This window comes from Hevea brasiliensis, chromosome 4 (assembly GCF_030052815.1).
Source record: "Hevea brasiliensis isolate MT/VB/25A 57/8 chromosome 4, ASM3005281v1, whole genome shotgun sequence".
Classification (NCBI taxonomy): domain Eukaryota; kingdom Viridiplantae; phylum Streptophyta; class Magnoliopsida; order Malpighiales; family Euphorbiaceae; genus Hevea; species Hevea brasiliensis.
Genome location: NC_079496.1, coordinates 501,423 through 517,459, shown reverse-complemented (window position 1 = coordinate 517,459; position 16,037 = coordinate 501,423). Strand labels below are relative to the sequence as shown.

Genomic DNA, 16,037 nt, shown 5'->3' with positions numbered 1-16,037 from the left:
AAAAAGCCCAAACAGAAACTAAATGTGGGGATGACAGAATATCCAGTAACAACAATTTATCACATGAGATGAATAAAATAAATTACCAGCTCCATAGTAAATCCTTTAATTGGAACTGGCATTATATCACAAATGAAATGTAAACACTTTTGTTCAGGTCAACGGAATGTGTCACTACAATAATTTTGAAGGCCTATCATATGGAAACTCAACAGCAATGAGGAACTGCTCTTTATCACTTGACCAAAGAAAAAAAGCAATAAGGAATCAGCTTGCATGATCAATTCATGTCCCTTGCAAGTTAGAGAAACAGACATTATCTGAATCACGTCCACATCAGTATGATTATTAATTTTTTTCGGATAATCACAGAAGAAAAAGGACAATCTTGCCTTTGATTCACTGCTTTGGGAAAGGACTATGTCCTGATGGAATTGATTTGCTGGTTAGAATTGGTATTTTCATTCTATTGGTTGGCAAAACCAATGTCCTTTGTGGAATTAGCATATTCAGTTTATTAAGCTAACTCTGTTATTTGCTGATCTATAAGGTGTTCTTTTGGGCGGGTCCTTCATTGTCAAACAAATGGTACCAATGCCATTGCTTAATCAAGTTGTTCGTTCTTGCGCCATTGTTTCATATGCGAATAAGCCTGAGCCTGTGCAGAGTTCAGAGCTGGAATGCTTTAGCCCAGCTTATTGATTTTCTGAGCACATTAGATGGTCTAGTTACATTTTTGCCAAGGAGTTAGTCTTTGTTCATTTGTATTTCTGTTGTTATGCAGACGAAATTGGAAATTTCAAAGCTTCAGGTGGTCCAAACTTCTACTCTGTTCTGTTAATCTTCCAGGCTTTTTCTTGCACATTCTCTTCAACTTAAATTTGTTGTTCTTTTAGAGTGTGGATGCCCCTACCATGTACTTCATCTCCGAAATAAATGATATTGATATGGACAGATATGCAAACTCTTTTAATTTGCGAATGACAATTGTGTTTGGTCATCCAGCGGAAGGCTAGCATCTTGTGACGGAACTATTCATGCTCGGAATAGCAGAAAAGGGAAGTCTGTCGCTTTTTGATGAACAATCAGTGTATTCTACATATCTCTCAAGCCCTTCATTCTCTGGATCAAAGATTAATATTTGATCATCCAAATACAATATCAAGTGGATTATTGATGGGAGCTTGTTCACATGTATGCAGTACTTAGAATCTGTTGAAATGCTTGTAGTTGACACTGGAAATGGTTCTCTCTGGTTATGTCCTGCTGTTTCATCAATATTTCATCTAAGTTTTATTGTATCTTGGAGGTCTCCTGATGGATATGTTAAACGACTCGTAGTTTAATTTCCAGCAAACGTAGCGTGCTATTCCTATCCTATTTGACTCTTGGCTCAAGTAATAACCCTCTCCCTGCTCTCTCTCACTCTTTGAGTTTCAAATCTACAAATTGAGCTTGTGTGATTGTGATTAACAATGAGTGGTCAAAATTTTGAATTCGATGGGTTTAATGGCTCTCTTGGAAATCTCAAACTAGAAGAATCATCTTCGTCTTCCGCCCAACAGGACGATGCTGCTGCCGGCGGCTTGCAGGTCAATTGCTTCACCGAAATCGTCGATGATGTTACCCTTCATTTACAGATCATCCGCCTTCACAAACAGGTATTCTTATTTACTTTGCCATACGGTCTCCATAAATTTTTTTCTTTTTTTCTTAAAAAAAAAAAGTGGTTGGCTGTGGATGTAGATCTATGCATGGATTAGCTGTAACTCTGCTAAATTTGGCCACTTGTACGCGGCTGCGCCGACGCGGCCTGTAAGTTATTAATCTTCTGGTTACTGTTTCTTTTCTTTTCGTTTTCCATTGTTGTCGTCTCTGTGTTTGATGATTTGTGGCAGAGTAATACGGCGAGTGTTGCTTGTTTACTCGGAGGAGCTTCTGATAATACGGGATCTAGCATTGCTCGACGATTAGGTAACATTGTGAATTTTTTACTAGTTTATGACCATGGGATTACTGCTTTTGTGCTTCTGATGAGATAATTTCGTGTTTGTTTACAGTGTTAAAGACTGGTCTTAATATAATTCTGGCATGTAATATTCCTAAGAACGCTCCCATGCTTGAGGTTCTCTCTCTCTCTCTCTCTCGCTCTCTCTCTCTCAAAAGGCACATACACAGCGCATGTGAAAACAGCTCTGCGTATGTAAGAGCTATGAAGAAATCAAGTTAATCAACCCCTGGATTTCAAAAAGAAACTAATAGCTGTATATCTATCATTCAACGTATCTTAAATTCTGTTTGTTGATTTTTCTTTTCCTCTTTCTTTGTGTTATTAGGTAAATGCTGAGAAAAAATTAGTGGAGAAGCTAATCTATTTGGGCTATACAAAACCAAAATCGAAAGGATTATCTTCATAGCAGAGAGCTGGAAGGATCCTGCCATGTGATGAAACACATATCCCTACTTAGAGTGGTTAAGATTGCACAGTATGACAGCATAGTCAAACATATAGATCAATTAAGGGAGATTTGATGGATAAAGCTTGTTGCTGCTTCAGTGTTTTTGCTGCTGGCTTGAATAGTTCTACAGTAGATCATAGGATAAGAAATACAATTCTTCTAGGGTTGTGAATTAATTAGCACAGTTGGGTGAAGTTTATGTTTGTCTGTGCTTTTCGATTTTAGCCTTTTCAGCTTTCATTATGAGTTTTGCTGGTGCAAACTGTCCTGTACTTTGTTCTTTCTTGTAGATGCAGTATGAATACTATTGACTGGAGTAGTGCAGTTTGTTGTGGTTTCCGCTTGTTGCTTTTCTATTTTTGGCTGCTGTGCATTATTGACTTGATAAAAATGTTGCTATCTAGACCATGCAATTAAAACCGAACTTTGGAGCTAATACTGGCTGCTGGGGCAATTTTTCCTTTTCTAAACCAAAAATTAAAGGTTTGAGATTGTTCTCATCCATTTTAATGAAGCTTGGGGCTAGCAATGCTTACAATTGAAGTGGTATTTATGTTGTGTATGCTTGTTTTCCATGGCTTTCAGTTTGAGAGTGATGAGAGATGTGCTCATATGCCACTGGATATTCCCAATGGGTTTATATCAGGGATTAGGCTGGATTATTAGACTAGGGAATGGTTTACCTATTCAATGCTAGTGCTCTTTCTTCAACTTCTCCCCTGTTCGTCATTAGCTGTTACTTCTGCCTCTCAACCTATTCTGATTATGCATTGGGTTTTACAAGGTGTAAAGCATATTTCTTGCTTGAAACTTTCAGTTTGAGTCCAGCTAAAGTTGCAAACATCTTTCAAGTTATCTTTTTCTTTTCAGTTTAGCAATGTACCCGCACCTGCAAGGAGGGAATTCAATTCTATTCCAAATTATCAGTATCACAAAACAATCTTCCAATAAATTTTTTTATGTATCCTGAACAACTTTCAAGTTTGGAATAATAATTTTCTACCACTTCTTACTACAAATAGGACAAGAATTTTCAGATTTACACGGATCCACGCATTCTTTTTGTAGATCTCCAACCATGGGTATGCTTTGGCTCTCTTTCTCTCTCTATCTCTCTCTTAAGGTTTCCATTGTTTTTATTGCCCTGACATTTAAATCAAACTTTCTTTCCTTATGGCCAAACTTTCTTTATATGAATATAGACAAGTTGTTATTATAAAGTGATAATATCTTTTATTATTCATGATCTGTAATTAGATGAATCACCTGGCTATTATGTTGTCCAAATACACAATTTTGGAGAACTTAAAAATGCAATGAAGAAATATGAATCAGCAGTTTTTGAAGCTGAAGGCTGCAAATGGTACACTCTCTTTGCTTCCTTTGACTCCATGTGGAGAAATCATTGGATCTTTTGGATCTGCATCATTCTATATATATTCCTTGGTGACAGGAAATTGGTTCTCTATCCAAGCGGAAACAAGACAAAGCATGTGAATCGTCATATTTCTTTCTACTTAGCACTGGCAGACTCTGTTGAGCATGAAGATGAAGAGGTCTATGCAGTTTTCTGCCTGTACTTGCTTGATCAGCAAAACCACAACGACTTGATAGCCCCAGGCCCAGGCATATTTTCCCAGTCATTACTTTGCAAAGAGATCAATTTTACGTTTTACTAATATATTTCTTCAAACTCTTATGTGTCTGGTGATTTTGGCATTTTCTTAAAACGTGCTTTTCTTAAAATAGTTTACTCCAAAGAAACTAATAATTTGGCTGTTTTTCCATGCTTAGATACTCGGGGAAAGGACAGATGCTTTCACAAATCGAAACTTGAATGGGGTTTTGATAAATTCATTGGTATTACTGAATTTTTTGATGCTAGTAATGGATACCTTGTGAATGACACTTGTGTTATGGGAGCAGAAGTGGTCTCTGTGCGTAAGGAAACGATAACTGGCAAACGAGAGTCCTTTACGATGACAAGGGAACTCCCTGATGCCAAGAAATCATGGAAGATCGAAAAGTTTTCCAAGTTAAAAATAGATCCTCTTAAGATGATTTTCAGTGCTGGAGATCGACAGTGGTATGTCTTTTATTTTCGAAGGATGTGTTGGTGCAAGCGAAAAGAAGCTAATAAGTGTCATTAAAAACTAGGCTATGCAATTCTGAATCCAAATTTGACATTTTATTTCAGTTGCATCTGGTTCTAATCGAACCTGACAAATCGCTTTCTTCCCTTTGACTTGAAAGTAATACTTGTGATTTTTACTTTATTTATTGTATCAGGATGATAGAGCTCTATCCTGAGGGAACAGGACTTGGAGAAGGGTCCTATCTTTCACTATATTTAGCTTTGGCAGAACCCATTCCTCCTAGCTCTATAATATACACACATGTCACACTGCGCCTCCTGGATCAAGCCAAGGACAGGCACATTGTTGGTAAAGGTAAAAACACTGTGAGCTCTTTGCCCATTTGCTAGCTACAGTTCCATGTTTAAGCTTAATTTATTATTGGAGCCTTTATGATTTTGTAATATGTAAAAGAACAGGAAATTTCTGCTTCAGTGAGTCAAGCCCAAAACATGGATGGTCAAGATTCACTCCACTCCATTATTTATCTCGATTCAAGAAGTCCCTTCTGGTTAATGATATTTGCATTGTGGAAGCAGAGATCAGAGTGCTTGGAGTTGCTAATAAACACTAAAGTTGTTTTATTTTCTAAAATCACTGTAAAGAATATTACATCACTATGTACACCGAGTTCAAAAGCAAGATTACTTTTAGCATACATTTATTTTTCATTCTTTCAGCTCGGTTACCCTCGGATACCGATTTCAGAGAAGCAATTACTTGAAACGGAATAAGAAAATTCACCCATTAATCAATCAAAATTCAACTTCGAACAAGGTCTGAGAATTTAAGAAAACAATTAAGGTGGTGTTTTTCTTTTAGAAAATCTGATAATGTTATATTATTAGACAAAGATAAGAAAATGAATAAAAATATATTAAGAATAAAATAATAAAATATAAAAAACGTAAAAATTTATCATTTTTATTATATATAAAATATTTGTATTTTAGAATTCAGATAAAGAAATAAACTGTTATGATTGATTTAGTAAATGAAAAACGATTGAATCTCTATGAGAAATCACAAGTTTATGCTTAATATAGATGTCTATTTTAATTATTTAACTATGGTTAACAACATGAGTTCAATTAATGAAATTGGCAATGGACTAATTGATCAAAATTTGAAGAATTGACTTTAGCCTCTTAATTGAAAGACTAATTGAGAATTTGACCAATTATAAATAATTAATTATTATTTTAATTGGACCTAATTGTTCAAGAATATAGCTCATGAAGCCGGTATACAAATTGGACTATAACTAACAAAAAAGATGTCTTAAAACATATGGTAATTTAGATATCTGAATCGATTTTATATTTAATAGAATAGATTTAAATAATATGTAATCCAATTTATTATAAATTTTAGATTTAATAATTGTGATGAATTTAGATTTAAATTTAAATTTAAATTTTATATATTGAATAATTATTATCTGAGTTTATTTTATATAAATAATTAAATATAAAATATATTTTTTTTATGAGAATATATGTGTAAATGAGTTATTATTTTTAAATATTAATGAAAAGTATATTTATATAAATTATTAATTAAAATATATAAAATTAAAAGAATTCAGGTACTATGGACGCAATGATAATGAGATGGGCATGAGTAACTAATTTATATTTACCAATATTGTATATTTATATGAAAAAAGTGTAGGCACATGTAGCATAGCATTACTCTTCCCCATAACAAATGTCACTTGCGAATATACAAATGGGATTAGCTTCACCTTTGCTTGCAAGGAGAGCATGGAACAGGTATTATATTCCAAAATTTGAAGGATCATATAGAAAGCAATCCTCTTTAATAGATTCACCATTTAGAACGTTCAAGTTTGGAATAAACGTCACTGCTGAACAGGAAAGATCAACAGATAACAAAGCATCACAAGAGTTATAAAAACTCCCTGCCACTTGTTATTAACATGCGTTCGATATTTATCACATCTTCAACTTCTCTTTGCAGATTTTGTTGATATGGCTGATGTTGCCCGAGCTGGTATGCATGCTCTCTCTCTTTCTCATTCATTTAAAAAAAAAATGCTTTCTTTTTCTTTTCTCTCGCCAGAAATGAACTTTCTTTTTCGATCTTAGTCAGGCAAACTTTCTTTCTTTTTGATATAAATAAGTGCCAGTATCATTTATTATTATTCATGATCAATATCAGATAGGCTATCACCACTCGATTATAAAGTCGATATACGCAACTTTTCATTAATTAAGGACATGGGAAAATACAATTCAGCAGTTTTTGAAGCTAAAGGCTACAAATGGTACTATTTCTTGCTTGCATGTCACTCTTCTTGCCTCCTTATTCGTGGGATGCAGTTCTTTTTTGGTTTTAAGTTCTGCATAATTATAAATTCTCTGGGCACAGGAAATTGGTTCTCCACCCAAATGGAAACAAAAGCAAGAATGTGACAGACCACATCTCTCTCTACTTGGCATTGGCAGACCCTGTTAAGCTTGGTTTCGAAGTTCGAGCAGTTTTTCACTTGTATTTGTATGATCATCTTAAAAAGGAGTTCTTGAAACCACCAGGCATATCTTAAAACCAAGCTTCAAAAAGATTTCGGTTTAACGATTTCAGCAATTTCCAAAGTCGTGAACAAAGCCAAAATTGTGGTACGTACTTGTTAATATTTTATTGATTGTTGCAGGAACAGATGCTGAGGAGAAGAAAGGATGCTTTCACCTATTGAATCGTGAATGTGGTTTGGATAAATTCGTTGATCATAAGGTATTTAGTGATCCCAGCAGTGGTTTCCTCAAGGAACAAGAAGCTTGTACTTTTGGAGCAAAGGTGGTCTCTGTCAGCGAAGTTCGGACAACAGGCAGAGGAGAGTCCTTGTCAATGATAAAGAAAGACCTTCCTATTACCTACAAATGGAAGATTGAGGAATTCTCTACCAAGCGAGAAGAAGAATGCGTTGATTCCCCAGTATTCAATGCTGGGAAACATCGCTGGTATTTTCCTTTACTTATGATTTAAGTGGGGTGGAGATTAGGGTTTAGGGAAGGGATACTTATGATATTATCTGCGTTGGTTGTTTCAGGAAGATACAGCTCTATCCTAGGGGAGAAGGCCTTGAAAATGACACCCATGTTTCTCTATATTTGGCTTTGGAAGATCCCACAACCCCTGTTCCTAGCTCTAAAACATATGCAGCAGTCACATTGCGCATTCTGGATCAATCCAAGCATAAACACATCAGTCATAAAGGTGAAAATTAATGATCTCTGTTGCCAATTTAACAATTATAGTACTCAACAATGGCTGCCTTATGGAAAATGCTCAGTTTTTGTTTTCTTCTTCCTTTGTCTCTAGATAATTTCTGGTTCAGTCCCTCAAGCCCAAATCATGGATGGCGAACGTTCATTTCAGTTGGTGAATTCGATCGATTGAAACAACGGCTTGTGGCCCGGGACACTTGTTTTGTGGAAGCAGAGATTTATCTTGTAGCAGAGACTGAAGAATTTTAATTACTGATGAGGGAATGTGGCAGTTTTCATGTGCCTTCTCACCGCATGTAATTGTCACGTTTAACACATGAACAAATAATATGCAATTAGCAAATAATAATTATTAAAAATATGATACTAAAAAATAATATTTATAGCAGTAGATAAGTATAAATTAAATATATTAATAGTTAAAAATTAGGTGTAACTGAAGCGGAGGTCAAATCAGTAAAAGCATTTTTATTGATGGAGTTGAGAGCACGGTTTCCTTGAATAAATATCGCGGTCCGGAACAACCCGAGCCACTCAGCCGGGGTTGGTGGTAGTTTGACTGGGCTTTGGTTTGGTTTGGTAGCTTGCCATTAAGATAATAATAATAATAATATAGTCAAATAAAATAGGGTTTGGAAATTTTATATGAATATTGAAAATAATGAAAATTTTAAGAAAAAGGTCTTCTTTCTACGCACAGGCTCTTCAAAATTAAAAGACTTTCTCATACAATCTTTTTAATTAAAGAATTAATGGAGTAAAATAATAAATTAAAATAAAATTTATTTTTTATTTAAAAGATTAAAAACTTAAATTTAAATCAATAAAATAAATGATGTAATTTTAATTATTAAATTAATTAAAAATAATATTAAAAAAAAATTTAATAATCTAACAAAAATTAGAAAAAGCTCACCAAACAAATAAAAAGAACCTCTTGCAAGCCACAAAGAGTTCTCAGAAGAGACTACCGTAATAACCAGCCCCTGAAAGCTTACCAAACCCGGTAGAACAGATTCGAGGAAGGTGGCTGAATGATGATGGGCTGGAGAGAAAGGAAAAGCAAGCCGAGCCGAGTAACCTAATAAAATAAAATATTTAATTTCGATTTAATTTTAATTTTAATAAATTAATTTTTTTTTTAATAAATAAGTCAATCTCCATCTAAAATCAAGTCAAATCAAATGATTTTAATTTAATTTAAAATCAGTTTTAATCAGACTCGATTCTAATCAATTTTAATTTAATTTAATTACGATTTTAAGTTGAAATAAGTTGTCTTATTTCAGGCTGGACTTAGGAATGCTAGAGGGCCTGTGAATTCTTATTTACATTCCCTAAATCCTCACTCTCTTTTCTCTTCCTCTAGTCTAAATCAAAAGTTTTAATTCAATTGGCAATTTGATTTTCCTGATTGCCACTCAACTTTAAAAATTAATGGAATATTCGTATTTACATTATGGTAATATATATATTTTTTAATTTAATATGTCAATTATAATTTAAATTTTATTTCTTAATTAAAATCTTCTAAATAATAATAAATAATTATTATTACTATTAAATTAATTTTCATTCGAATTTTTTTCTTAATTAATTTAATTTAAATAAATTTTTATCAATTTGAATAAGATATTTTTTAATTATTTTATAATGTAATTAATTAAAATTAACTTATTTAATTTCTTTTTATATGTAAATTTTACTTTCTTTTGAAATAAAGTAAAATTATTTTATTTATAAAAATAATTTAAATTTAATTGATATAATTGGTCAAATCATTTGAGTCACATATTTAGAGTTATTACTTAAATATTTTTTTTAAAATTTCCTCTTTTTTTAATTATTTTTGGAAGATTTTTTAAAATATTATTTTTCATAAGTCTTTTTGAAAATTTGTTTGTTTAAAATATTTTTCAGAAGAGTTTTCTTAGAATTTTTTTGAGAACAATTTTCTTTAAAAAAAAATTAAAAAAGTTGTGAAAAAAATTTAAACAAAAATTATCTGAACAATTTTTTTTTAAGTTATCATTTTTTAATAATTTAAATTATTTTGTGGAAAAAGTGCCATAATATAATATAATTTACTAATAAACATAAATTATAAATATATAAATTTTATATAAGTTATGTTTTAATTTTATACATGACATCATGAATTTGCACTTTCCATGATCAATAATTTGTAAATATTGAATAAAAATAAACGAAAGTCTCTACATATAAATTATGGACACAATGCATATGCAGACATTCATTATGTGTATCAGTCATATTTCATTAATGTTGTTGTAATATTCACATAATCAATTAATATAACCCCATCAACAAATACGTGCAGTAATTAAAATTGATAAAAATAATTTTTTTTTTAGTAGAATAATACAATTATGACAAAAAAAATGGTTATTGGCCTTCTACATAATTACAATTAAGATAATTGATTATAATTAATGTAAGAATAAAATAGTTTTTTATTAATTATATCATAAATTAACTATGATTAACGAATATATATATCTATATTGATTATCTATTATTAATTAAATAGAAAGTTATTTGAAAAATAAAATTATATAAGAATGGATAATCAGCAAAATTATAAATAAATTTTGAGAATAAAAACTAATAAATTTTGAAAGAAGTAATAAAAAATAAAAATAAAAAATAAAAAAAATTGATAAAATAAGAACACTCGATATATATCAAATGTCTCATATGACTTACATATATATATATGCAAACAAATGTAAGTCATTTAAATAAAAATTTAATTTCACCATTAAATATTATTTAATTGAAAAATAATAAAAAGGTATTAAGTTTTATTTTTGTAATAGCAAAACATTCTCATTTACTTAGCCATTCTAATTCATTAGCCATAATTTATAACTTAAGACAATAATAATATGCATTAATTAATTTTAATAAGGTGAAATAAAAAAATTAAATTACTAACATAAAAAAATACATACTAATTATAAATAAGTTAAATATCTATATTTTATTTTTATAACTTTTTATATAAATTACATTTTTTGTCTCTCAAATTTTTTAATAAAGACTTCATAATAAAAATAATGAAAAATATAGTAATACTATTAAAGATATTAATAATTTAAAATTATTAAATTTTACATTTATTTTTATCATTTTAAAATATAAAACTTTTTATGTCCTCTTAATATATTTAAAAAATATATAATATATTCAAATGCTATCTTTATTTAGTAATATTAATATTGTTCTAAAAAATAATACCAATAATCAAAAAAGCATTAAAGTAGTGCAAAAATATAAAAAATAAAAACAAAATTTTATGTATATGCAATAAAATTAAATTAATTATATTTGATAAATAATTTACCACTTGTAAAGCCATATGATAATTTTATTTTTTAGAATGCTACATGGCAGGCTCTTTAAAGAGTTCAATCTTGCTACTAGCAAAATATCTACTTAGCAAGTCACATAGCAATTACTTGAAAAGAGTTTAGCTTGTTTTATATACAAATAGATATAAATAAATTATTTTAACATTATCCCTCAATTTAAATTTATATCAAAAAAATATTTAAATTTTAATTTAAAATAATTTAAAATTCTTTTGGCTGTATTTAAAGGATATGGCTTATGAAAATTATCTGCTTATAAGTTAATTTAAAGTTATAAATATTTAAAATTTTAAGTATATTTATTATTAAATTAATTATATTTAATAAATAATCTATCACTTGTAATGTCATATATTAATTTTTTATTTTTAGAATATTGTGTGGCAGGTTGTTGAAAGAGTTTAGCCTTATTACTAGTAAAATATTTATTTAGCATGTCACATATTAATTCCTTCAAAGAGTTTTGTCGATTTTATATTCAAATAAATTATTTTAATATTGTCCCTCAATTTAAACTTATATCATAAAAATAGTTCAATTTTAATTTAAAATCATTCAAAATTCTTTTGACTATATTTAAAGGGTGCCGCTTATCAAAATCAATTCTTTATAAACTAATTTAAATTTATAAGCATTTCAAAATTTAATAATATTTATTATTAAAATAATTAAAAAATTATTAAATAAAATTTATAATAAAATTTTAAAAATTAAATAAGATAATTTAATAAAATAATTAATTAAATTAATTTGTAAATATCAAAATAAAAATTTAATATCTCTCAAATTATTTTCTTTAATTTATAAGTAAAAAAATATTATTAATAAATAAATAAATTTATTTTCAAATCTTACAAAATGATTTTATTAACCAAGATAGTGAGAAAAACACATGAGATGGACATGTCATATTTCGATCGGCGAAACTAAACCCTCACTTGGCTTGGCTAATGGCTAATGGCTAATGGCTGATGGCTAATGGCTGCACCAAGTCACCAACCCCGTTCTCATAAAATTAAATTAAATAAGAAGAAAAAAAAATTAAAGAATGAATCTAGCCCAGATTATGCGTTTGGGGGCAATTTCCCATTTCTTTTTAAATACGAACGTTTCCCCTCCATTTGAACTCGCAGAGCTTCTTATCTTCACAGACTAGAGGCAAACCAAATCAAACCTTCTAATTCATAGATCTTCCTGCGCATTTATAAAGTATTCAGATCTAAGATTCACTTCTTTTTGCCACAGATATGGAGACCTTCCTATTCACTTCCGAATCGGTGAACGAGGGACATCCAGACAAGCTCTGCGACCAGATCTCTGATGCAGTGCTCGATGCTTGTTTGGCTCAGGACCCCGATAGTAAGGTCGCTTGCGAAACTTGCACCAAGACCAACATGGTCATGGTTTTTGGAGAGATCACCACCAAGGCTAATGTAGACTATGAGAAGGTAGTGCGCGATACTTGCCGTTCTATTGGATTCACCTCCGATGATGTGGGTCTTGATGCTGACAATTGTAAAGTGCTCGTCAATATTGAGCAGCAGAGTCCTGATATTGCCCAGGGAGTCCACGGCCATCTCACTAAGCGCCCTGAGGATATTGGTGCCGGTGATCAAGGACATATGTTTGGTTATGCCACTGATGAGACCCCCGAATTGATGCCTTTGAGCCATGTTCTCGCTACCCAGCTCGGCGCTCGCCTCACCCAGGTCCGCAAGAATGGAACTTGCCCATGGCTGAGGCCTGATGGCAAAACCCAAGTTACCGTTGAGTACTACAATGAAAATGGTGCCATGGTTCCTGTCCGTGTCCACACTGTTCTCATCTCAACCCAGCATGATGAGACTGTCACAAACGATGAGATTGCAGCTGATCTTAAGGAGCATGTAATCAAGCCTGTTATTCCTGAAAAGTATTTGGACGAGAAGACCATCTTCCATCTCAACCCATCTGGGCGTTTTGTCATCGGTGGCCCTCATGGTGATGCTGGTCTTACTGGGCGTAAGATCATCATTGACACTTATGGTGGATGGGGTGCTCACGGTGGTGGTGCTTTCTCTGGTAAGGACCCAACCAAGGTGGATAGGAGCGGAGCCTACATTGTCAGGCAGGCTGCTAAGACCATTGTAGCCAATGGGCTTGCTAGAAGGTGTATTGTTCAGGTTTCTTATGCGATTGGTGTGCCTGAACCTTTGTCGGTGTTTGTAGATACATATGGCACCGGAAAGATTCCTGACAAAGAGATCCTCAAGATCGTGAAGGAGAACTTTGATTTCAGGCCTGGTATGATTGCCATCAACCTTGATCTCAAGAGGGGTGGCAATGGCAGGTTTTTAAAGACAGCTGCATACGGGCATTTTGGCAGGGATGACGCTGATTTCACTTGGGAGGTGGTAAAGCCCCTCAAGTGGGAAAAGGCCTAAGCTTAATTGAGGTCTTTTCTCCAGTTCCAGATAAATAATACTTGTTTATTTGCCGCTGCTCCCTCGCGATTATGAGAGTTTCCTCATTGATTGTAGTATGTTTTAATTTATTTTCCCTCTCTCTCTGTATCTCTCTCTTTATTTATTTGTTTTTGTGCTTTTCGAAAGTTGTTACTGGATTAAACGAAAAAGAAGCGTTATCGATTCCTTAAGCTTAGCTTGTGGTAATAAGGGCATGTAAAAGACAGTGGGTTGGCAGAACAGCTGCAAAATACATGTTAAATCATTTGTTATATATTTGGCGGTGAAGAAAGAAATTGCTTTCTTTTCAATGTTCGTGCCTGTGCCTCTTTGTTTACCAATTCCACTCTTTCTACTACATTAAACTTAAGATCCTTTGTAAGAGTGGATGGATGGGAATGCATGGTTTTGTTAAAACTCATTTCCTGCGCGCTTGTTTTGTTCAATGCATAGTCACTGTAACCTTTTAAAATGGATTATGCTGTGGCAGCTCATGAATTATGTATGTCCATTTTTCTTTAAGGCGCCATTCGGATAAGTATCATGTTGAAATCCTCAATGATTCAAATGCACACCTATCCAACAAAATAAACTGTCTTAAATTCCTCCTAGGGAAATGCAAAATCTTAGGGTTTGTTTGGATGAGGGTGAAGAGGCTAACTATAGGTAAGCAAGGTAAATGAGTTGTATTCCTCTGTTTGGAAAGGGTAAGTGAGTTATGTTTTGAAAAGGGGGTGAATTATGAAGGGTAAAGGGAGGGTAAATGAGTTGTATTCCTCTGTTTGGAAAGGGTAAGTGAGTTATGTTTTGAAAAGGGGGTGAATTATGAATGATAAAGGGAAGTAGGAGTAAGCCTTATCCTTATCCTCGCCTTAGATGAGAGTTATGACTATTTTTATTTTTACACCCTTTAAATTTATCATTTCTTAACCTCTTTTCAAAGATAAATAATATAATCACCTTTCCATTAGTTTACTCATGTCCAAATATGAAAATTTTTTTATTACAACTCTTCCTTATCCTTCCATTTTTTACCTTTTCCTCACCCATCCAAATAGAGCCTTGCAAGGCCATGCTTGCCATTCATAGATGCTTCAGCAATTGTAGGTGTTTTGGGCCTTACTTTGTGTGGAATGTCTATAAAACCAACCTTGTCTTCCTTATTGATTGGTTTTTACCATGAATCTGCATACCTGCTTCCTAAGAACGGTTTGGAGTTTTGGATGCAGATGATTGAAGAGGAGTCTTGTTCTGATATCAGCAGCCTGATGAAGCTTCCAAGTTTAGTTTGTTATTATCCGTAATCATTTAGTGTGCTTCTTTGCAGATACTAGATGGAGAGCATTGTTCGAAGAAAAGCAGGAAACAAAGGCAATGTTGGCAGCTGTTTTATCCCTGTCTTGAATTATATAAGTGCATCTGAGTATATGTTTGAATGGCCTAGCCACCACTATCGCCAGGCCAACAAACTCATGATCATTGTACCATATAATTTAGGACAGATGCACAAGTGTGGTCAAAGAGCTTTTGACGAAAGAAGCCAACGACAAAATTCATGGAAATGACACATGCAGGTCAGTTTTTCAAGAATTTTCATTTTCTTTTTCCTTTGTTATGCAAAATTTTTTGGGGATACATAAGAATCAAAGAAATGCATGGCATGTTTTTTTCATCAGGAATGATCAGACCCAACTCTAAAGATTTTATCAATAAATAACTATTTTTAACTTAGTGCTTATCTATAAATTCTGGATAAGCTAATTGAACTATCAAGATATATTGATACATCAATATAATAGTTACGTTCTCTGGAAGTTAAGCTTTCCTATAAAATATGCGAACAGAGAAGCAAAGACAATTGGAAAGATGATAAGTAAAGCACCAACGCTGGTGAAAGCCAAAGTAATCTTCTAAAAAAGCAGCAACAGTTTTATTCTCACCGAATGCTGATATTTCTTTATTTACATCTCTAAATTGTGAGGTGAGCATACCATTTAGTATCCAAGAAGTGGGGCAAAGGTAATAGAGCCAAAGCCACCACTTGGGAAGACGCTGCAACAAGTAAAATGCATCATTATTCAGTCAATTTTCTGTCTTAAACTAAGTTTTGTTCAATTATATCCTGCTTAATTCATTATAATACATTATAGTCCCCTTAGAAGAATTGAACCAAAATTTTTAGACAGAATCTGCTATCCCATCCTTCTACATATTTATCCCATTTTTTTGAATATTGAAACCTGATAGGGCAATTGTAGAATCTGATTATCTTTACCAAAACAGCCTTTGCAATATTAAAGATTTAATCCACATCTTAATTCTCTGCACACAAGTCTTTGAGGATCAATTTTGA

The 16,037-nt window shown here is 32.2% G+C and overlaps 4 protein-coding genes across 8 annotated transcripts; all 4 read left to right on the top strand.

The window, feature by feature from the left end:
* Positions 1-173: 173 nt before the first annotated feature.
* LOC110635256 (uncharacterized) lies at positions 174-2,798 on the top strand. 2 transcript variants are annotated; one of them, XM_021784512.2, is made up of 5 exons: positions 514-1,661; positions 1,747-1,815; positions 1,899-1,974; positions 2,061-2,125; positions 2,337-2,798. In XM_021784512.2, exons 1-5 carry the CDS (start codon positions 1,476-1,478, stop codon positions 2,415-2,417), a joined length of 477 nt encoding a protein of 158 aa, XP_021640204.2. In that variant the 5' UTR covers positions 514-1,475; the 3' UTR covers positions 2,418-2,798. The 2 variants fall into 2 exon arrangements, with proteins under 2 accessions (XP_058000829.1, XP_021640204.2); XM_058144846.1 differs by having other exon boundaries at positions 174-1,661; positions 2,061-2,798.
* A 138-nt stretch (positions 2,799-2,936) lies between these two features.
* LOC110635255 (uncharacterized) lies at positions 2,937-5,362 on the top strand. 4 transcript variants are annotated; one of them, XM_058144845.1, is made up of 5 exons: positions 2,937-3,243; positions 3,482-3,541; positions 3,717-3,822; positions 3,913-4,545; positions 4,749-5,265. In XM_058144845.1, exons 1-4 carry the CDS (start codon positions 3,150-3,152, stop codon positions 4,136-4,138), a joined length of 486 nt encoding a protein of 161 aa, XP_058000828.1. In that variant the 5' UTR covers positions 2,937-3,149; the 3' UTR covers positions 4,139-4,545; positions 4,749-5,265. The 4 variants fall into 4 exon arrangements, with proteins under 4 accessions (XP_058000828.1, XP_058000827.1, XP_058000826.1 ...); XM_058144844.1 differs by lacking the exons at positions 2,937-3,243; positions 3,482-3,541; positions 3,717-3,822 and having other exon boundaries at positions 4,136-4,545; positions 4,749-4,909; positions 5,030-5,362; XM_058144843.1 differs by lacking the exons at positions 2,937-3,243; positions 3,482-3,541; positions 3,717-3,822 and having other exon boundaries at positions 4,136-4,545; positions 4,749-4,909; positions 5,009-5,362.
* A 1,128-nt stretch (positions 5,363-6,490) lies between these two features.
* LOC110635253 (uncharacterized) lies at positions 6,491-8,204 on the top strand. The gene is made up of 6 exons (XM_058144798.1): positions 6,491-6,610; positions 6,779-6,884; positions 6,989-7,157; positions 7,226-7,578; positions 7,668-7,834; positions 7,940-8,204. The coding sequence occupies exons 1-6, from the start codon at positions 6,589-6,591 to the stop codon at positions 8,092-8,094; spliced, it is 972 nt and encodes a 323-aa protein (XP_058000781.1). The 5' UTR covers positions 6,491-6,588; the 3' UTR covers positions 8,095-8,204.
* Positions 8,205-12,305: 4,101 nt separating this feature from the next.
* Positions 12,306-13,995, top strand: LOC110635252 (S-adenosylmethionine synthase 5). The gene has a single exon (XM_058144837.1). The coding sequence runs from the start codon at positions 12,488-12,490 to the stop codon at positions 13,661-13,663; it is 1,176 nt and encodes a 391-aa protein (XP_058000820.1). The 5' UTR covers positions 12,306-12,487; the 3' UTR covers positions 13,664-13,995.
* The last annotated feature ends 2,042 nt before the right edge of the window (positions 13,996-16,037 follow it).